The following is a 22060-nucleotide window of genomic DNA, read 5'->3' on the forward strand; positions in this document are numbered from 1 at the left end:
CGGATATGGACAAACGTTTTTATTGTAAAAAAAAAAGTTTCAAATAAAAATATAAAAATCTCAGATTCACCGTTTTGTCAAAACAGTATAAAGCTGAATAAAAATGTATTATGGGTTTGACTAAACCTACAGCCACTTGTTTAGTTTGGTAGTGCACATTATAGAAATTACAAAGAAAACAGTGAAGTTAAAGGGTTTGATATATTTGACTGTCTCAATGTGTACACACGAGGTCATGTAAATTTATAGCAAAGCGAGCAGATAGAAAGGAATATAGTAACATTCTGATGATCATGTTTAACAGACAAACAAGGCGACACAAATACCAGGTTAGTCTCTCAATGCCAAATTAATACTGAAACAAAAGGCACTTGGTCTTTTTATACAGAGACTACATTGTGAATGAATAAGGCTTCAAATTACCCAATGCCTAATTTGTGTGAGAAAGACAGATTGGTGTATGAGAGTCAAAAGGTATTACTCCAATAATATCAATAATTACCAAATGTAAAAACACTACAGTATTTCAGATAGCAACAGTACAGTCTAAGAGTCAGTCATTAAAAAAAAAAAAAAAGAGTACACTACAATTGTTTTAAAAGAAGAGCTTGACTTAAGAACAATGAATTTGACCACTTTGTTCTGATTATTTTGTAGGTTTGCATAATTGACAATATCAGTTATAACAGTGGAAACCACATTCTTCCGTTTGTATTAACACTAAATTGCATCAGAGATACAGTAGAATCACTCCTCTCAAATTGACACTGAGTAGATGCCAGCAGAAAACATCCTCTTTTTGAATGGATAGCTCCTAAGTCAAACTGCCCTTGCATGTTGTACAATATAACAATGACAAAAAGTTAAATCTAAACCCACTTGGAAAAGGGTGCAGTCTGGAATATGGTTGACCTTGTGATTTCTGGGAGGAGGACACAGATTCAGTCTCTCGGTCATCATGGACTGTATGTTTAGCACATAGCATCATAGACTACTGCAGGAGACATGTTTGTTTTGGTACAGACTGAGGTTTGAGCAATAATAGTTGCAGCCTTCAATATGGCCCTCCTTTTAGACAATACAATGCCCTGTGATGTTTGGTTTCCCAAGAGTGTTGCATACATCTCAATGGGTGATACTGTACATAGTCATAGTAGATCAATTCCATCTGAGGGAGAACAGTAAAAAGGTCCCTTATCACAAGGGTAAAGATACAAAGTGGTACAACTGTGAATGTTACCATCACTCCACAGTTTCATATTAAAACTACCAATAGGTAGCCAGTTCAACTTGACCTGTGAAGCAACGACACAACATCACTTTGCAGCACCTAAAGAATGCCAATATTCTCATTTAACTTCATATACACACACAATTATGCATAAATATTTATTCACACTTAAATCCCACTCTTGGTCCATTGTGTTTTCACAAACAAGATAAATGCCAACTCTTTGCATATCTTTTTCCTCTCGCAATCTTAACATGCATGTTCAGTTTTGGTCTCCAGTTAGCATAGAGCAGTGCCTATACTGGAGATGGAGGATCACCGTTGCTCCAAACTCTCCTGCACCTGTACTGCGGAATATGTTGGTGGCTGTGCCTGCCTGGTGAAGAAGGAAGCAGCCCGCTTTGGTTTCAGACGTTTGATTTCTTTACCTGCCGTGTCAACAAATACATTTAACAGTTAGTTTTACAACCTTACCTGATAAACAAGTGAAACTTACACTACCTGGCCAAAAGAATGTGGACACCTGCTCATCAAATGTCTCGTTCCAAAATCATTGGCATTAACATGGTCCCCCCTTTGCTGCTATAACAGCCTCCACTATTCTTGGAAGGCTTTCCACTAGATGTTGGAACATTGCTGCGGGAATTTGCTTCCATTCAGCCACAAGGGCATGAGTGAGGTTCGGGCACTGATGTTGGGTAATTAGGCCTGGCTCGCAGTCGGGGTTCCAATTCATCCCAAAGGTGTTCGATGGGGTTGAGGTGAGGGCTCTGTGCAGGCCAATCAAGTCCTTCTACATCGATCTTGACAAACCATTTCTGTTTAGACCTCCCTTTGTGCACGTGGGCAATTAAGAATAAATATATTTAAAAAATAAATGCTGGAAAGGGACTTCCCCCAAACTGTTGTCACAAAATTTGAAGCACAGAATCGTCATAGTTCCAGTGAAGGGAAATCTTAACGCTAACGGGCCTAGCCTGAAACATGGAAAACAGCCCCAGACCATTATTACACCACCACCAAACTTTACAGTTAACGGTCTCCTGGCATCCGCCAAAACCAGATTTGTCCGCCAGACGGTGAAGCGTGATTCATCACTCCAGAGAACGTGTTTCTACTGCTCCAGAGTTCAATGGCGGCGAGCTTTATACCACGCCAGCCGACGCTTGGCATTGCGCATGGTGATCTTAGGCCTGTGTGTGGCTGCTCGGCCATGGAAACCCATTTCATGAAGCTCCCGATGAACAGTTCTTGTGTTGACGTTACTTCCAGAGGCAGTTTGGAACTCGGTAGTGTTTGTTGCAACTGATGACAGAAGTTTTTTACGGCGGGCCCGTTCTGTGAATTTGTGTGGCCTACCACTTTGTGGCTGAGCAGTTGTTGATCCTAGACGTTTCCACTTTACAATAACAGCACTTACAGTTGACAGCGGCAGCTCTAGCAGGGCAGACATTTGATGAACTGACTTGTTGGAAAGGTTGTATCCTATGACGGTGCCACATTGAAAGTCACTGAGCTCTTCAGTACGGGCCAGTCTACTGTCCATGTTTGTCTATGGAATCGATTTTATACATCGGTCAGCAACGGTGTGGCTGAAATGGCCAAATCCACTAATTTGAAGGGGTGTCCACATACTTTGTGTATATGGATGGTTAATACTGACTAAATGAATGGCATGCATGATTCTCCCTCCCCAGACTAACCGTTGTCCACATAGCTGATGGTGTTCAGTGTATGGACCCGACTGCACACCACACTGTTCTGCCTACGCAGTTTGCCACGGCGACCGTTCCCTTCACCACTGCCCCCTGCCTGTCCAGCAGGCTGATGGGATGGACCGACAGCGCCGTCCGTTTCCGCGGTCGTCCCGCCTTCGGCTGCAGAACGTAGCTCCACGCAGAACTCGATAAGGCCGCTCATAAGCTCTGCCTAGAGGTACAAGGAGGGAACAAAGACTAGTAGGAATTCTGGTAACGTCAAGGGAATCTATGACCGCCTACTAAGGAAAAGCACAATGGGAAATGGAGAAGTTAGGTTTTATTACTTGTTTTGAGTAGATCTTCAGTAACTTGTTGACAGGGGTGCCAGCCTCCTCCCCATCAAATTCGAGCCACAGAATGTGTGAGTCACCCTCCCCTTCAGGGTAGCTGTGGTCCCAAGACAGCTCACTGAAGCGCAGGCCCAGGAGCACGTGCTGTCATAGAGTAGGGATGTGTGAGAGAGAGGCAGAAAGGGAGAGGGTTGGGTCAGTCAGTGAAAAGTATTTTTGCATTGATAAAGGATCCCTCTGGTTCATGCCAATACTTAAAATCACAGAATAAAAAATAATATTCTACTTGTTATGGAAAGGAATTATCATTCATTTTAACTTGACATTATTCCAGGTCTCACCTTCTCTTTGACGTCCATTACATACACCCCCTCCAGACTGATCCCCACATTGACAGCTTTCCGTCCTGCTCTATAAAGAATACCCTGGGCTGGCTTGTCGATCTCCCCCGAGAAAAAAGCACACCTGCCCAGAAAAAAAAAAAAAAGAAAAACCCCACCAGCGAGACATAATGCAAGTGGCACATGAAGATAGAAACTGAATGTGTTCCATGCACCATGCAGTTGAGGCCATTTTGACCAGCTTGTTCCTTACCCGTAGTAAGGCAGAGAGTGGCATGTGCTGAGGTACTGGCGTAGACGCTGAGTGGGCTCCAGGGGGGTGCTGCCTGAGGTGCTGATCTTGCGATATTCCTCCAACAGGTTATGCTCTAGCCCTGCCTGACGGCCCCCTTTCCCCCTCAAGGTAGAGAACAGCCCCCCACCTCCCCCTGAAACATGTACAGGCAGGAAGGATATCAGCTTCTTCTCCCTGAGTGAGTTGGGAGAAGAGGGGCAATAATCAGGGTATGCAGCCAGGTATTGAAAAAAAGTTATGAGTTATACAAAACATAACTCCAGCAAGAGGCAGATGTTCAAATCCCTGGCATAGTTTACCTTAAAGCAGCAGTGGCTTTCTGGTCATCCAGACCAATTCCCAGCTCCAGAGCAAAAGACAGTGCGCCCAAACCCATCCAAGTCTCAGGGTCACAGGGGAAGCGGCCCGCGAGGATGTTAACCCGTGCCTCATCATAAAGGAGTCTCAACACCCCCTCGTCTTCAATCTAGAGGGAAAGGCCATGCAATGACAGGTGGAATAAAGGAGGATGCAAACAGAAAGGGAATTTGGGTAATTTCCATGTAAAAGGACCCATGAGCACCAACATGTGAAGTTCATAAGAGCATCTGAAATTGAGTGTCAAGTTGCTTTGTCAAGCTAAGTTATATTTGAGAAATTATGGCATATACATATTTTTAAACCATTTTCCATTCTAAAATTAAGAATAAGCAACGGCTTTGATTTCTGGTCAAACAAATAGAAAAACAAAACATTACCAGAAAGGCTTAAAAAGGTATTAGAAATAAATCTAAAACAATGTTGAAGACCCATGCCAACAAATAAACACATATTTAGTTAAAGAAATTGTTCTGCCTTCTGTAAGTTTAAGAAAAATTCCATTGTGCCTTAATTCCATTACCAAAACCCCACATATCTTTAAGATATTTTCTAATTTCTCTCCCTCATGAGGAAGGGTAATGAAAGTTCACAAGGCAGACCTATCAATTAGTGTTTTTACTGATATCAATTTTGTTGATGAATTAAGTGATTAAAACTCAAATCCGTTAACGATTTGGTAACGGAATTTCAGCAATTGAATTGGCTATAATTGGAAATTAGTAATCAAACCACAGTTGTGTTCACAAGCTTGGACAGTAAAGAAAAGTATCATAGTAATGTACAGTAGAGTAAAGTTCAGAACACAATAACGTACTCGATTGTAATTTACCTTGATGGGTCAGATTTGGTCCAGTCCAAATAAATGTGGTCTTGTTTAGGGACAGATCTCATTAAAATATTAGCCAGTGTGTAGAATAATACCCAAATATGCAAAGGAGGATAGCATATTCACGCTTTTTCTACCCATTTAAAAGATACCATGAGAAGGACATTCATAGCCATAATTATGCAATTATGCTGCAGTAGTTTGTGTCGGGGGGCTAGGGTTAGTCTGTTGTATCTGGAGTATTTCTCCTGTCTTATCCGGTGTCCTGTGTTAATTTAAGTATGCCCTCTCCAATTCTCTCTCGGAGGACCTGAGCCCTAGGACCATGCATCAGGACTACCTGGCATGTTGACTCCTTGTTGTCCCTAGTCCACCTGGCCGTGCTGCTGCTCCAGTTTCAACTGTTCTTCCTGCGGCTATGGAATCCTGACCTGTTCACTATGATTACTATTATTTGACCATGCTGGTCATTTATGAAAATGTAAACATCTTGGCCCTGTTCTGATACAATCTCCACCTGGCACAGTTAGAAGAGGACTGGCCACCCCTCATATCCTGGTTCCTCTCTAGGTTTTGGCCTTTCTAGGGAGTTTTTCCTAGCCACCGTGCTTCTACACCTGCATTGCTTGCCGTTTTAGGCTGGGTTTATGTCAGCTGATGTAAGAAGGGCTATATAAAATGTGATGTATAATACAGATCAGGGACTCATGATGAAATTCCATTACCGGGTGTAAATCACCTTCACTTAGACTACTGTAGTTCAATAACCAAAATATACTTTTTCAAAGTTAATGTTTCATGTCATAGCTGACACCCCATTTGTTATGTAGACATTGTTGAATCTTAATTCAGAGTAGATATTTAACAGTTTTTGGAAAACATGGAAATAAAATAACGGAAGGACATTTTACAGAAATTATTTGACCAATCTCAGCATCTTTTCTGAGGGTTGGTGCTAGAGTACTCGGGGTATGTGTCTACGACCAGGAAAGTATAATCTATCCATTTGACAATACAACCTTCCTGATATTAAGGGAAAAAAAATTCCCCCAGCAGTTTCATGTAAAGTTTGAGAAAATGGAACAAGTAGTACCTGCAGCTCTTTAGACTTGGGATAAAACACATTCCTTCTGTACTGCAAGCTCGGCTCATCTGGAGAAAAGAATACAGCATGAGGGTATTACAGAACATTTTATATGATGGCAGATGTACAGTTTAGGATTAGTGATGTTGGGTCAGAGTTAACAAGAAGTCAGGTTGACAAAGCAATATGAATTCAGCAGTGGGGATGAAAAAAATGCAACAATTTGGGGGGGAAATAACATGGGAGACAAAATATGAATCTGCTCAAAAACCAGAAAAAAAAAGTAAGTGTTTTTTTGTAACAGTCGTCCCTACACACAGAGACACAGGCAGTCTCACCTTGAGATATGTCCTCCTCCGAGGCCTCAGTGAAGCGATACAGAAGGTCCTGCCACTGGCGGCACAGTTTGTAAGGCTGATGCTTCGGCTTTAACTGCAGTTCTGAGAGAGGAGGAAAAGGCAGGATGTAGACAACCAAATGTTATTATTTATGAAAGGATGAATAAACATTCTCATGGTATAACAGATCAAATGATTGGCATGACAAAGCATGCTAATCTTTCACACTATAGTCACAAGCTATAGACTTGGCCTAAACTCATTTTGCTGTAGTGATCTCTTCCATATTTTACAAACAATGCCAGCCTTCCAACATGACAGTAGTTCAAGAGAGAAGCATACAAACGGGTAGCGTTCCACTTATGACCCAAGGGCTCTCTACAATCTCCACACATACATGATACTAGAGGTCGACCGATTAGGATTTTTCAACGCCTATACCGATTATTGGAGGACCCAAAAAAAGCCTATTAAATCGGTCGATTTAAAAAAAAAAAAAAAATGTATTTGTAATAATGACAATTACAACAATACTGAATTAACACTTAAATTTAGCCTCAAATAAAATGTTCAATTTGGTTAAAATAATGCAAAAACAAAGTGTTGGAGAAGTAAAAGTGCAATATGTGTGTGCCATGTAAAAAATATGGCAATATGTGCCATGTAACATTTGAGTTCCTTGCTCAGAACATGGGAACATTTGAAAGCTGGTGGATCCTTTTAACATGAGACTTATATATTCCAAGGTAAGAGGTTTTAGGTTGTAGTATTTATAGGACTATCTCTATACCATTTGTATTTCATATACCTTTGACTATTGGATGTTCTTACAGGCACTTTAGTATTGCTTTTGTAACAGTATAGCTTCCGTCCCTCTCCTCGCTCCTCCCTGGGCTCGAACCAGGAACACATCGACAACAGCCACCCTCGAAGCAGCGTTACCCATGCAGAGCAAGGGAAACAACTACTCCAAGTCTCAGAGCAAGTGACGTTTGAAACGCTATTAGCACGCACCCCGCTAACTAGCTAGCCATTTCACATCGGTTACACCAGCCATTAGGCTGATAGGCTTGAAGTAATAAACAGCGCTGTGCTTGCAAAGAGCTTCTGGCAAAACGCACAAAAGTGCTGTTTGAATGAATGCTTACGAGCCTGCTGCTGCCTACCATCGCTCAGACTGCTCTATCAAATCATAGACTTAAACATAATAACACACATAAATATGAGCCATAGGTCATTTATGTGGTCAAATCCAGAAATTATAATTTCAAAAACAAAACATTTATTATTTAAGTGAAATACAGAACCGTTTGTTATTTTATCTAACAGGTGGCATCCCTAAGTCTAATAATTCGTCAAAATCGGCATCCAAAAATACCGATTGTTATGAAAACTTGAAATCGGCCCTAATTAATTGGCCATTCCGATTAATCGGTCGACCTCTACATGATACAGTGAGCCATGGTACTAGACCAGCCACAACACTATTCCTTTGTAATACAAATCAGCAAAAATGTCAAATGAATGACCCAGTTGTTTATATTAAAATAACAGCACAGCATGTGCAGCACAGCTGTTTGAGGGCTAGGGGAGGAGGAAGAGTGGTGCATTACAGAGAGAGCTGTCATTACCGAGCAGAGGAGAGCAGAGCCAGAAGGCAAAGACATCCATTGCCGAATCAGGAATGTGGAGAGCCTCCCTGACACTGTGGCCTAGCTCTTGGACACTCACACAGCCAACCCCTTCCACACACAGGTGTACAGCACTGTCACCCACCAGGTACACAAGCACATCTTGAGCTGTAGGAGAAAATACACAGAGGGAAGTTGACATAACACTAACATTAGCACAAAACACAATCTTGGCTCTTCCAAATATGAAAACACACAGAGGGACAAAACAATATTACATTGTAAACACCAGACTGAAAGAAAGAAGGGAACTGACCGCGGGTGACTGAGGCCACACTTCCCCTCTGTGATTTACCCTCCGATGGTTCTGGAGGAAACCTCCCACACTCATCTCCTTCCATCTATGTGGGACAAATATTAAATAGAGTTTTATTTTGAAGGTTATCCAGCAAATTCTCGGACACACTTAACGTTAGACATTTCAGAAGCTACGTTGGTTGCTAGCAGGTAATTATATTATATATCAAGGCTTTGATTTACTCGTCGTTGTTTAGTCGTATGAAAATAGTAATTGCTAACGTTAGCCGCCAGCTTTGACAAGTGGGATAGCGACATTTCACATCTAGCACCCTGCGCGAACAGTAGCTATTCGTACACGAGCTATGTTAGCTAGCTAGTTACTAGTAGCAAGAAGTCAGCGGTGCGCTAAACCAGTAAGATTCAATTACCTTTTAATGACGAGGTGGTATTGACAGTGTATAACAACCTCAACAGTTTACCAGCACACTGACAACTCTGGGGAACTGCGCCCACCGCGATCCAGACTCCAATCCGGAAGTGTCGAGCCAGTAAAAACAAATATTTTATACGTAAACCAAGATAAACCACAGCCTGTCGTTTCCAATTGAAACAAATTAGTCATAGTAGGCAGAACAAGCAAGGAGGTGGGCAGAGCCAAGCACGAGCTCCTATTGGCGTGTTCTACTAGCATATATCTGCACATGTCCATTAGGGACTTGGGAAGAGTCTTTCTTTTCCAAACGCAGTTAAGCCAAAACCACGCCCTGTTATTCAAAGAGACGTTCTACTACGCTCCCATTGGCTAGTTAGCGTTGTCTCACTCACAGGCAATTAGCGCTGAGACCGTGCTTACTTAACGTTTCTAGCTCGTTATTTGAAGTTGTTAATTTATCGTTAGTAGTCTATTTTCCGGTAAAAACATATGCTTATTATTCATACTTTCTCAAATATTTACTCTGCTACAGCCATTGAATCTGTCTTTGAGCGTCAATGGACGTTAATGGCTAGCTTGGTCCACGACGTTATGTTGTTATATTTTTCAATCTTGAAATACAATGGCACATGTTATTAATCAGTGACTGAAATTTCGCGCTAGGTGATATTCACTTCCGGACTTGGTGGTGGCTCAAAGCGTTGTAGAACGCCCCTCTGAATAACGGGGAGTGATTTTGGCGTAACTGCGTTGGGGAAAAGAAAGTCGCGTTAGGAAACCCCTACTCTGTGCAGTGCGCGTGTGCAATAGCTCAATTCGCCTTTGCACAACTTCTAAACGCGATTTTAAAAAACTTTAAATATACAAAACTTAATCCACTATTTTCATAACAGATTGTAGTTTTGGGAACAGAAAACTGTATTGAGATCAAATGATTCATCGATGAGAAAATGTGCAGAATATCGGACAAAATCCATCTCGTTCCATCTTCTCCCACTGCCCGCCATCGGGCTTCCTCGAAAACGCCAAGTAAGATGATTCACATTTATACATCCAGTGAAATATCTGTCTCATTGTTATTTGGTAAAAATGTTCATATTTTTGTTGTTGTGCAGCTCAACTTTTATGGTGCATTACCGCCATCTATCGTTTTGGAATTGTAGTTTGTTGCGTAACTATTATTCTGTGTTTAGATATAATTGAGCAATAATGCTAAAACCAGAGGCAGTGTGAGCACTGTCTAGAGCAGAAGCAATACAATTGAACTCGCCTAATGGGATTGGGGAACACTGTCTGTCTAGCTATTCGAAATACATTTGGGTTATATCGCTACTTGATAGAAATATATACATTTACGTAAGGGGGCTATGCGTTCTATGGAAAATAATGAACCACGTTGAAGGCGTGTTCCACGACTTTCTAGAGTGGAACTGAACTTCTACGGAGTTGCATTATTTTCCATACAACGCAGACTCCAGAGTTGATTTAACCATTGCTATAATTTAACACATTTGCCACCAGAAATGTGTTCAACAAGTAGCTAGCTGGCAATTTGACTACATAGCTACAGTAGTTGCCGTGGTAACCATTCCAAACAGACTTGCTAGTTTAGCTAACCAACCCATCAGTCCAAGCTTGCCATTATGAAAATCCAATTCAACAATGGCAGTAATGTTTTCAATTGGACTTTTGCTTTCAAAAGCAGCTCAAACATAGAACATGTAAAAATGAACTATAACCATTGAATTCATACTTGCAAAAATACCTGCAATTATAAACGGGGTGGTTTTGAGCCCTGAATGCTGATATCCGTGGTATATCAGACTGTATACCACAGTTATGACGAAACATTTATTTTTTTACTATTCTAATTATGTTGGTAACCAGTTTATAATAGCAATAAGGCAACTCAGCAGTTTTTGGTATATGACCAAAATACCATGGCTAAGTATTCAGTTCTTAGATAATTTATTACAACATGGGAGAGAGGGGGCAAAGGGCAGGTCGAGGACAGCAGGCAGAGGTCGGTAATCCAAAACAGAGTCAATAAGGGACAGAATGGTCAGACCCAGAAGGACGAGAAACCACGCTAGTAAGACTTGACCAGACGAACTGGCAACAGACCAGCAAAAAACACAGGTATAAATACACAGGGGATAATGGAGGAAAATGGGAGACACCTGTTGGGGGGTGGAGACAAGCACAAGACAGGTGAAACAGATCAGGGTGTGACACTAAGGGCTTTGCAACAGCCGTGGTATATCAGGCCTTATACCATGTGTTTGACAAAGCATTTATTTTTACTGCTCTAATTACTTTGGTAACCAGTTTATAATGGCAATAAGGCACCTTAGGGGAGTGTGATATTTGGCCAATATACCACGGCTAAGGGCTGTATTCAGGCACTCCGCATTGCGTCGTGCATAAGAACAGCCCTGACCCATGGTATATTGTCCATATACCACACGCCCCTCGGGCCTTATTGCTTAATTATAAACTGGGTTGTTCGAGCCCTGAATTCTGATTGGCTGACAGCCGTGGTATATTTAAACAATAAGGCCAGATTAGGTTTGTTATATATGGCCAGTATACCATGGCTAAGAGCTATATATATATTTATTTATAGCGGACAGTGCACATTTTTACCGCTAAAGGCCAGCAAAACCCTACCCTAGAAAAATTTATCAAAGACGATTTGCCTTGAGATATAGTACTTTGTAGGCAGTCATACAATAGTGCAGGTCGATCAAGAAAGTATAATGCTCCGATATAACTTGTGTTGGTGTGTATTCTACGATGAGGTAACGCTCAAATCAGGTAAATCTTCCTCTGATCTAGGTCACCAACCAAATGTTCTAGTCGAACCTACTCTTCAGAATATTTGCTTTCATTCTTTTAAGCGCAAAAAGCAACGTGGATGTTCGCCCCAAATTCATTTAGTATATTATTAACTGGTTTACTGCTCCAGACTGATGTGTGCGTTTATGAATTCTGCACAGGTTGAAAAGCAGCATATCACTAGCCATATAAGCAATGCTATATGCTTTAGCGACCTATATTTTCTATCAATGATTTAGAATGGGACTTCAATAGATATCTTGACATTGAACAGTCAACCCTGTGCAGACTCTTATCTTTTTTGGTACTGTACTTGCGGTGGCTTGCTTTTGAAGACAGGTAAGTGATAATGTCTGTGTTCAGATGGACCTACGAACAGTAGGCATACTGTTAAGAGATCTGAAAAACCAAGATCAACCAATGGGAAATATGATTATACTCTTCGGTAAAGTATTTCTTTTTAGGGCAATCTAGGTTGAAACGGTACACATACAGAGGTTCAAGAACCTCGTTAGACATCACAGTAAAATAGAAGGATGTATTGTCAAAGGAAACAGTCAAATAGTAATGTACTGGGAAAGATGGGTTAGTTTGTGGATGATGGGTTAGTTTGTTAGTTTCTGAGGGTTGGAATTAAGATGGCAGTGTGCTGTATGTGAGCGAAAATAGCTGTAAGTAGCAGTAAAGGCATATTGTTGTCTGTTAGTCCCCACCCCCTGCCCCCATAAAAACAATAAAACAAAACATTGACATGCACAAGACTGCAAGGATTGCACTCCCAAGCTCAAAGATCACTCTTTGAGATCCAGAACCATGTGCTGTGAAATCTGTATTAAAGTTGAATGAGTCTACCCACTGGGCAAACACTGGTTGAATCAACGTTGTTTACACGTCATTTCAATTAAATTATGTTGATCCAACGTTGATACATTGAATTGACGTCTGTGCCCACTGGGTAATGTCATCAGAGAAAATGATTAATCATTTAATATTTTCCCCTAAAATGTAATGGCTATTCATGTATCATCATAAAAAATGCTGAATTCTGACTAGATGGTTACAAGGTGAGAGATTGTAAACCCAACTACCTTGATTAACCTGGGACTGATAGTTGTACTGTAATTTATCTGTTTTAGTGTGAGCAAGCAACTGAGCATGCCGTTTGTGGAATTCATAGCAGGATGCCTCTCAGGTAATGTATAGGAGTAACATAGATCTTTGTGTATAAAAACATTTTTGGACATGAATATGGAGGGTGAATTTGACTAGGCGTATATGAATATGTTCTAGGAGCAGTAGGGTTGGCTTTTGGTCATCCAATGGACACAGTGAAGGTACAAGTATTGGACTCACTCAAACTTTATGATTATATCCACTAATTTAGACCAAGGAATCTAAACTTGTTGACAAGTCACATAATATGTATATTTTACTCCATATGTAGGTGCGTCTGCAGACCCAGGTTAAATACAAGGGGATTTGTGACTGTGTGGCTAGGACATACACTCGTGAAGGGGTAAGGTTTTGAATACTTTGGTATTATATGACTCATCCCACTGTGCATAGCATGTAATTTCAATGTCGATAATTGGGTGATATTTGGTTGAGACGAACAATGAGATTACAACCTATATTCACCAACTCAAAAATACAGCCAAAAGTTAGATGCATTTCCAGTGTGTTATGACTAGTCTTTCAACCATCTAAAAGCACAACCAAATTCCAATGAAAAAAACGATGTCTTCTTTTTGGTTTAGTTTTCACTCAAATGTCTATCACTGCGCTTTCAACCATGCACAGCAATGTTCAAGTGGGAATACAATGTCAGGATTTTAGTTTATTTATACAATATATTTAATGTGTTAATGTGTTATCGCTGTGCTTCATCTAATAGCAGAACCAAATTGCCTGGATTGCTGTTGAGATTACATTAAAAGTACATAGTGCAGGGGATCTATACCGTTCGAGATTCTGCACAGATTATTACACAAAGGTGAAGATATCCACAGACCTGTGACGACCTATGCATGTTATCTTGAACATCCACACTTTCCATTATTACATAAAAATACATGTATAGTTACAGCAACCTCAAAATGTGGCCATGGATATGTTACTCATTTTGAGGTAAAATGTTACATTAGTTTGTAAGATAGCCTTGACGAAGGCTATTTACTGTATTACAAAAGTAATATTAAATTGTATTTGGTTGACAACACAACCAAATATTAACATTTAAAGGAGATCTACTGCTTGGATAGTTCCATCTGTGTAGCTGGCTTATGCCCATTCTTTAACTTTTATTTTTTGGTTGAGTTGGAGATGTAAATCCAACATAAAATTTGTTAACAAGTTAATAGGCTATTTATTGTATTTTAAATATCGAATTGTATTTGGTTACATTTAAAATGTTTACATTTGAGTTATTTAGCAGAGGCTCTTATCAAGAGCAACTTACAATTAGTGCATTCATCTTAAGATAGCTAGGTAAGACAACAACATCACAATTGTATCAAGTACATTTTCCCTCAACAAAGTATTTATCAAGGTCAGTGCTAGTGGGAAAAGAGAAGTGCCTTTTTTCTTTTCTTTTTTAATTGGGAGGAGGGGGGCGTCGGGGCGCCGTGAGAGTTATTTAAGATACTCTTCAAAGAGGTAGATTTTCAGATGTTTTCCCCAAAATAGGAAGGGACTCCGCTGTCCTGACTTTAGGGAGAAATTTGTTCCACCATTGGGGTGCCAGGACAGAGAAGAGCTTTGACTGGGCTGAGCAGGAGCTGTCCTCCCGTAGGGGTGGGAGGGCCAAGAGACCCAAGGTGGAGGAAAGGAGTGCTTGGTTTGGGATGTAGGGTTTGAGCATAGCCTGAAGGTAAGGAGGTGCAGTTCCCTTGCTGCTCCATAGGCAAGCACCAGGGCTTCGACTGGAAGCCAGTGGAGTGTGAGGAGGAGTGAAATGGGAGAATATTGGTTGAACACCAGGCGGGCTGCAGCATTCTGGATAAGTTGCAGGGGTTTGATGGCACAAGTGTAGAGCCCAGCCAACAGAGAGTTGCAGGAGTCTAGAAGGGAGATTACAACTGCCTGGAATAGGACCTGCGCCGCTTCCTGTGTGAGGAACGGTCGGACTCTACAGATGTTGTAGAGTATGAACCTGTAGGAGCGAGTCACTGCTTTGATGTTTGCAGAGAACGACAGGTTGTAGTCCAGTGTCATGCCAAGCTTCTTTGCACTCTGGGAGGGGGACACCGTAGAGTTGTTAACAGTGATGGAGAGATCTTGGAGTGGGCAGATCTTCCCCTGGAGGAAGAGTAGCTCAGTTTTGTTGAATTTGAGCTTGAGGTCGTGGGCTGACATCCAAGCTGAGATGTCTGCCAGGCACACAGAAATGTGTGTCGCCACCTGTGTGTCAGAAGGTGGGCAGGTTGTTGGGCAGCTGGACATCACTAGTCACAGGATTTCATCTGGAGAGAGGTGAGAAAGAGCTCAACGCGTAGGGTAGTTCTGTGTGAGTGGGACTAGTGGACTTAGTAGGCTGAGTGAACGAGGAGCGGATGTTGTCAACCTTTTTTCAAAGTGGTTGACAAAGTCGTCCACAGAGAGGAAAGGGGGAGGTGGAGGATTAAGGAGGGAGGAAAAAGTGGAGAGAGGTTTCCCAGGGTTGGCGGCAGAAGCTTGACATTTAGAGTGATATAAATAGGCTTTAGCAGCGTATACAGAGGAAGAGAAGTTACAGAGGAGGGTGTGGAAGGATGATAGGTCCTCCAGAAGTTTATTTTCCTCCATTTCCACTCAGCTGCCCGCAGCCCTGTTCTGTTAGAATGCAGTGAGTCACCAAGCCACGGAGCGGGAGGGGAAGGTCAGGCCGGCTGGGAGGTAAGGGGACAGTGAGAGTCAAAGGATGAGGAAAGGGAGGAGAGGAGGGTTGAAGAGGCAGAGTTAGGAGACAGGTGGGAAAAGGATTTAGCAGATGGAAGAGAGGATAGGATAGAAGAGGAGAGTGTACCGGGAGAGAGAGAGCAAAGATTGCGGTGGCGCATTACCATCTGGGTAGGGGCTGAGTGGTTAGGGTTGATGGAGAGAAAAGAAAAAGTAGTTATCAGAGACCTGGAAGGGAGTTGTAGTGAGATCAGTAGGCAAACAGTCTCTAGTAAAGATGAGGTCAAGCATATTTTCTGCTTTGTGAGTAGGAGGTGACTGGGAAAGGGTGAGGTCATGAGGAAAGGAGTGGAAAGAAAGAGGTGGAAATAAATTAATTGAAGTCCTTGTCGGGAGGTTAAAGTCGCCCAGTACGATGAGTGGTGAGCAGTCATCATGAAATGAGCTTATCAAGGTGTTAAGCTCATTGGTTGTCAACACAACCAAATATCAACATTTGAACGAGATGTATCTTCTGCTTGGATAGTTCCATCTGTGCCACTGTCTGGCTTTAATTCCAGTTTGTTTATGAATTAATAATCAATATGTTGGATTTATGTCTCCATCTCAACCAAAAATCTAATTTAAAGAATAGGACTATATCAAAACAAACTTGAAATGCACTTTAAATAAAGTTTGATTTGATTTAGTCCTATTCTTTAACTAGATTTTTGGGATAGAGACGTGAGATAGAGACGTGAATCCAACATATCTATTATCAATTTGAAAACAAACTTGAATTAAAGTCAGTGGCACAGAATATACATCTCCTTCAAATGTTGATATATGCTTATGTTGACAACCAAACACAAAAAATGTCATATTTATCTGTATGTTATATATGCCATTACCCCAACCTCTTAATGTTTTGTATTTATTCATCGAATGGTTCTCTCATTGATCGGGTTCCCGCTTTAAATATCTGGGCATTTGGATTGACAATGATTTAATGTATAAAAAAACATACTGATGAGCTTGTTTTAAAAGCTACGTAAGATTACATATATTCGTTGTTGAAGTATAAAAACAAAGTATTGGTTAACTTTTGAGGTTCCTCGGGTCTCCACCGAATTACAGTACCAGTCAAAAGTTTGGACACACCTACTCTTTCAAGGGTTTTTCTCAATTTTTTACTATTTTCTACATTGTAGAATAATAGCGAATACATCAAAACTATGGAATAATGTAGTAACCAAAAAAGTGTTAAACAAATCAAAATATATTTTATATGTGAGATTCTTCAAAGTAGCCACCCTTTTCCTTGATGACAGCTTTGCACACTCTTGGCATTCTCTCAACCAGCTTCATGAGGTAGTCACCTGGAATGCATTTCAATTAACAGGTGTGCCTTGTTAAAAGTTCATTTGTGGAATTTCTTTCCTTCTTGATACGTTTGAGCCAATCAGTTGTGTTGTGACAAGGTAGGGATGGCATACAGAAGATTGCCCTATTTGGTAAAAGACCAAGTTCATATTATGGCAAGAACAGCTCAAATAAGCAAAGAGAAATGACAGTCCATCATTACTTTAAGACATGAAGGTCAGTCAATCCAGGAAAATTTCAAGAACTTGGAAAGTTTCTTGAAGTTCACTCACAAAAACCATCAAGCGCTTTGATGAAACTGGTTATCATGAGGACCGCCACAGGAAAGGAAGACCCAGAGTTACCTCTGCTACAGAGGATAAGTTCGTTAGACTTAACTGCACCTCAGATTGTAGCACAAATAAATGCTTCACAGAGTTCAAGTAACAGACACATCTTAACATCAACTGTTCAGAGGAGACTGTGTGAATCAGGCCTTTATGGTCGTATTGCTGCAAAGAAACCACTACTAAAGGACACCAATAAGAAGAAGAGACTTGCTTGGGTCAAGAAACACGAGCAATGGACATTAGACTGGTGGAAGTCTGTCCTTTGGTCTGATATGGTCCAAATTTGAGATTTTTGGTTCCAACAGTGAGACGCATGGTAGGTGAATGGATGATCTCCGTATCTGTGGTTCCCACCGTGAAGCATGGAGGAGGAGGTGTGATGGTGCTTTGCTGGTGACATTGTTGTTGATTTATTTAGAATTCAATGCACACTTAACCAGCATGGCTACCACAGCATTCTGCAGGGATACGCCATCCCATCTGGTTTGCGCTTAGTGGGACTATCATTTGTTTTTCAACAGGACAATGACCCAACACACCTTCAGGCTGTGTGTGGGCTATTTGACCAAGAAGGAGGGTGATGGAGTGCTGCATCAGATGATCTGGCCTCCACAATCACTCAACCTCAACCCAATTAAGATGGTTTGGGATGAGTTGGACCGCAGAGTGAAGGAAAAACAGCCAACAAGTGCTCAGCATTTGTGGGAACTCCTTCAAGACTGTTGGAAAAGCATTCCAGGTGAATCTGGTTGAGAGAATGCCAAGAGTGTGCAAAGTTGTCATCAAGGCAAAGGGTGGCTACTTTGAATAATCTAAATTCAAAAATACTTGTTTAACACTTTCTTGGTTACTGCATGATTCCATGTGTTTTTTCATAGTTTTGATATCTTCACTATTATTCTACAATGTATAAAATAGTAAAAATAAAGAAAAACCCTTGAATTAATAGGTGTGTCCAAACTTTTGAATGGTACTGTAGTTTTAATGCACCTCACTGAGTATACAAACATTACGAACACCTGCTCTTTCTATGACATAGACTGACCAGGTGAATCCAGGTGAAAGCTATGATCCTTTAATGATGTCACTTGTTAAATCCACTTCAAATCAGTGTAGATGGAGGAGACAGGTTAACAACAACTTTTTTGTGTATGTGTGCCATTCAGAGGGTGAATGGGCTAGACAAAAAATGTAAGTGCCTTTCAACACGGTATGGTAGTAGGTGCCAGCCCAGGTGCACCGGCTTGTGTTAAGAACTACAACGCTGCTGGGTTTTTCACACTCAACAGTTTCCTGTGTGACATCCAGCCAACTTGACACAACTGTGGGAAGCACTGGATTCAACATGGGCCAGCATCCCTGTGGAACGCTTTCAACACCTTGTAGAGTCCAGTGAATCTTAGTTTTTAGGGGAGCTCTCACAACAATCAATGTCATGATAGCACATTGGTAATAGTCAGTGGCAAATATCATAGCTAAGCAGCGATGGGCTTGGTTAAAACCCTGGATGGGATACCAAAGGGTAGCTTCTGATAGATCAATTCTCCAGGAGGAGGTGCTGCCCAGCCTATAGTCTTTTTTCTTCTGATAGTAGATTTTATCATTGAAGATCTGAAGTTCTTTTAAAGGTACAAATTTAACATATTTTATTCAAGGTTTGTCTATGTTGAAATTTGGTTATCATGATGACATAATCCTGTGGTTGAAATCTTACCCAGAAAACAACAGTTGATTACTTTTTTCAAATCTAACGTTGACAAATTATGTTGAAACAACGTTGATTCAACCAGTTTGTGCCCAGTGGGATTTGTTGATGAGTGTTTTATATTTTCGCTACATTGTTGTACCATCAGTAATTCCTTAACTATACTATTTTTGTATTGGTTGGATCAGATCCCTGGGTTCTTCAAGGGCATGACATTTCCTGTCCTGACTACTGGCATCACCAACGCTGTGGTCTTTGGTTCCTATAGCAATGCTTTAGACTGTCTCACCCAGTCCCAACGGAATGACCGAATCCAAGGCAACCCTGCCTCGGCATCAGCAGTCTTCGCAGCTGGCTGTTTCTCAGGTCTGGCACAGGTAATATGGAACGTGCTTTAAATGACCCTGAAATATGGCATTATGTGTACTTTTTAACACCAAGCTTGTCTTTGCTGCCAGGTGGTGGTTACTGCGCCTGTTGACCTGGTGAAGGTACGCTTGCAGTCCCAGACCAAGGGCTGGGCTGGGGTCGGTGGTGACGGGTATCGAGGTCCCATTCACTGTGTGACTGTCATCCTGAGGGAGGAGGGGCCAAGGGGATTGTTTCGAGGGGGGTTGGCTCTTACCCTGAGAGATGTACCCTGCTATGGAATCTACTTCTTGCCTTACGAAATCACCTGCAGGTTTCTGACTGAAGAAGGCAAACAACCAGGTCAGTTGGAGAGAGAGATTGTGTTCCAGGCCATCTTTTCATGTGAAAAGATTGCTATATTATGTGGTTCCTGAGATGTTACGCTCATCTCCAGGCATTTTGAGATATGATAAACTGTTATACGTCACTGCAATAGAGTCGACTTGGAGTGTGTGTGTCATTAACAGTTCAAAGGCCATGCTAGTCTGTGAGAAGAAAGCGAGTCTGTGTCTAGATTTGACCGTTTATTGCTGATGGTTTGAGTGCTAGTGCAATTACATAGATTGTCAGGTAATTATTTGGTTTGTATCTGCAGGCACATTTGCAGTATTGATGGCGGGTGGGGTGGCAGGCGTGGTGACGTGGGCCTTTGCCACGCCCATGGATGTGATGAAAGCGCGGCTGCAGATGTCCGGTGCTGGGGGCCGGGTGTACCAGGGGGTCCTGCACTGCATGAGTGTGAGTCTGAAGGAGGAGGGGGTGAGAGTGTTCTTTAAGGGGCTCCTCCTGAACAGCCTGAGGGCCTTCCCTGTCAACGCCATCACCTTCCTCAGCTATGAGCGCCTGATGCGTTTCCTCACCCGGCCGTCTGCAGACTGACCACAAGACTATATGCATCTCCTGGATACACTCCAAATGATGGAAAGAATAGCAACATTGGATGGGCAAACCATTATGTGAAATGAACTGGTATATACAGTATACCTTAGCATGCTATACTCAGAATTGTATCTGCTAAACTGGAGTTTCACACTTTGTTATCCTCAATGTGGGCACTCAGACAGGGTTCATGATGCTGTTTTAGTAGGACACAGTGCTGTGATATCATAGGGTGTCACCATACTTATGGATGCAAACTGTCATACAGCATCACCTCTCACAGAGCTATGATACCATCAGTATTTTATATCATGAGACAACAAAACCTTGAATATGAAAACACCTGGAAACCAAATGTTAATACCAAGACATGGTGTATTTATGTACGAACTTCATAGCCTTAATTTATCACTTTTTAAGAAACAAAATGTGAAGCAAATGGGAATGTAGTTGGTTTATTGCTGACAACCAATCCTCAATTCAAATCAACTTTTTTAGTTAAATAAACCCCCTTCCCCAAAATGTAAACATTTAGTAAAATGATGCGTCTTTTACTTATTGCATAAGTTAATGTATTCACCCCTTTGGATTTATTCACAAAGTGGGATTGAAATGGACTTAGTTGTGATTTGTCATTGAGCATCACAGAATACCAAAGTGAAAATATTTTTTTTTTTTAACATAACAGTTGTTGCAAAACTACTCAGCCCTTTTGTTTAGAGAAGCCTAAATTAGTTCAGGAGTCAAGTGCGGCTTAACAAATCACAAGTTACATGGGCTCACTGTGTGAAATAATAGGGGTTGACGTTTATTTTAATGACTACCTCTTCCTCTGTCCCCAATACATACATTGAACTACAAAGACTAGGCGGCTTTTCAAAAGCCTCAGAAGGGCAGTGATTGGTAGATAGATTAAATATCTGATCTGGTATTGTTATCCAGCTTTAAGCATGGTCAAGTTTATTATGCTGTGGATGATGTATTAAACCACACACACAAAGACAGTCGTTCTTCTGAACTGAGCTGCAAGACAGGAAGGAAACTGCTAAGAGATGTCACCATTGGTGCTTTTAAAACCGCTCCAGTTAAATGGCTGTGAAGGGAGAACTGAGGATGGATCAACATTTGTTACTCCACAATGAAATGTAAAGAATAAAAATTACCTTTTTGGCCTAAATGCAAAGCCTTATGCTTGAGACAAATCCAGCACATCACTGAGTAACTGCCTCCTTTTCAAGCATGGTGGTGGCTGCATCATGGTATGGGTATGCTTGACGTTGGCAAAGACAGGAGTTTCAGGATAAAAATGGGACGGAGCTAAGCTTTACACCAAACACAGGAATTTACCTTTCAGCAGGACAATAACCAACAACACAAGGCCATATCTACACTGTAGCAGGACAATAACCTACAACACAAGGCCAAATCTACACTGTAGCAGGACAATAACCTACAACACAAGGCCAAATCTACACTGTAGCAGGACAATAACCTACAACACAAGGCCAAATCTACACTGTAGCAGGACAATAACCTACAACACAAGGCCAAATCTACACTGTAGCAGGACAATAACCTACAACACAAGGCCAAATCTACACTGTAGCAGGACAATACCCTACAACACAAGGCCAAATCTACACTGTAGCAGGACAATACCCTACAACACAAGGCCAAATCTACACTGTAGCAGGACAATACCCTACAACACAAGGCCAAATCTACACTGTAGCAGGACAATAACCTACAACACAAGGCCAAATCTACACTG

General features: G+C 41.4%; 2 protein-coding genes across 5 annotated transcripts; one reads left to right on the forward strand and one right to left on the reverse strand.

Annotated features, from left to right (window-relative positions):
• Positions 1-4: 4 nt before the first annotated feature.
• On the reverse strand, positions 5-9162 carry LOC115101344 (FERM domain-containing protein 8-like). Its single transcript, XM_029620751.2, has 11 exons — positions 8885-9162; positions 8473-8557; positions 8157-8324; positions 6526-6627; positions 6197-6255; positions 4217-4383; positions 3876-4091; positions 3623-3746; positions 3276-3425; positions 2935-3160; positions 5-1659 (listed from the first exon to the last, which is right to left on the reverse strand). The coding sequence occupies exons 2-11, from the start codon at positions 8555-8557 to the stop codon at positions 1547-1549; spliced, it is 1410 nt and encodes a 469-aa protein (XP_029476611.1). The 5' UTR covers positions 8885-9162; the 3' UTR covers positions 5-1546.
• Positions 8553-20817, forward strand: LOC115101345 (solute carrier family 25 member 45). Of its 4 annotated transcripts, none has more exons than XM_065004846.1 (7): positions 8553-8663; positions 12864-12919; positions 13018-13061; positions 13172-13243; positions 19188-19376; positions 19458-19710; positions 20006-20817. In XM_065004846.1, exons 2-7 carry the CDS (start codon positions 12883-12885, stop codon positions 20287-20289), a joined length of 879 nt encoding a protein of 292 aa, XP_064860918.1. In that variant the 5' UTR covers positions 8553-8663; positions 12864-12882; the 3' UTR covers positions 20290-20817. The 4 variants fall into 4 exon arrangements, with proteins under 4 accessions (XP_064860918.1, XP_064860919.1, XP_029476612.2 ...); XM_029620752.2 differs by lacking the exon at positions 8553-8663 and adding an exon at positions 9836-9918; XM_065004845.1 differs by lacking the exon at positions 8553-8663 and adding an exon at positions 11616-11706.
• Positions 20818-22060: the final 1243 nt, after the last annotated feature.

The sequence above is a fragment of the Oncorhynchus nerka genome, linkage group LG19, assembly GCF_034236695.1.
Source record: "Oncorhynchus nerka isolate Pitt River linkage group LG19, Oner_Uvic_2.0, whole genome shotgun sequence".
In the NCBI taxonomy this organism is placed as follows: domain Eukaryota; kingdom Metazoa; phylum Chordata; class Actinopteri; order Salmoniformes; family Salmonidae; genus Oncorhynchus; species Oncorhynchus nerka.

What these genes read in the sequence shown, in the direction of transcription:
- LOC115101344 (XM_029620751.2), bottom strand. Translation starts at nt 8,557, where the DNA reads ATGGAAGGAGATGAGTGTGGGAGGTTTCCTCCAGAACCATCGGAGGGT. An exon ending in TAATGGACGTCAAAGAGAAG is followed by an intron (nt 3,426 to 3,622) that starts GTGAGACCTGGA and finishes ACTCTATGACAG; the next exon opens with CACGTGCTCCTGGGCCTGCG. An exon ending in TGAAGATCTACTCAAAACAA is followed by an intron (nt 3,161 to 3,275) that starts GTAATAAAACCT and finishes TTGTACCTCTAG; the next exon opens with GCAGAGCTTATGAGCGGCCT.
- LOC115101345 (XM_065004846.1), top strand. Translation starts at nt 12,883, where the DNA reads ATGCCGTTTGTGGAATTCATAGCAGGATGCCTCTCAG. An exon ending in CATAGCAGGATGCCTCTCAG is followed by an intron (nt 12,920 to 13,017) that starts GTAATGTATAGG and finishes AATATGTTCTAG; the next exon opens with GAGCAGTAGGGTTGGCTTTT. An exon ending in GGACATACACTCGTGAAGGG is followed by an intron (nt 13,244 to 19,187) that starts GTAAGGTTTTGA and finishes TGGTTGGATCAG; the next exon opens with ATCCCTGGGTTCTTCAAGGG.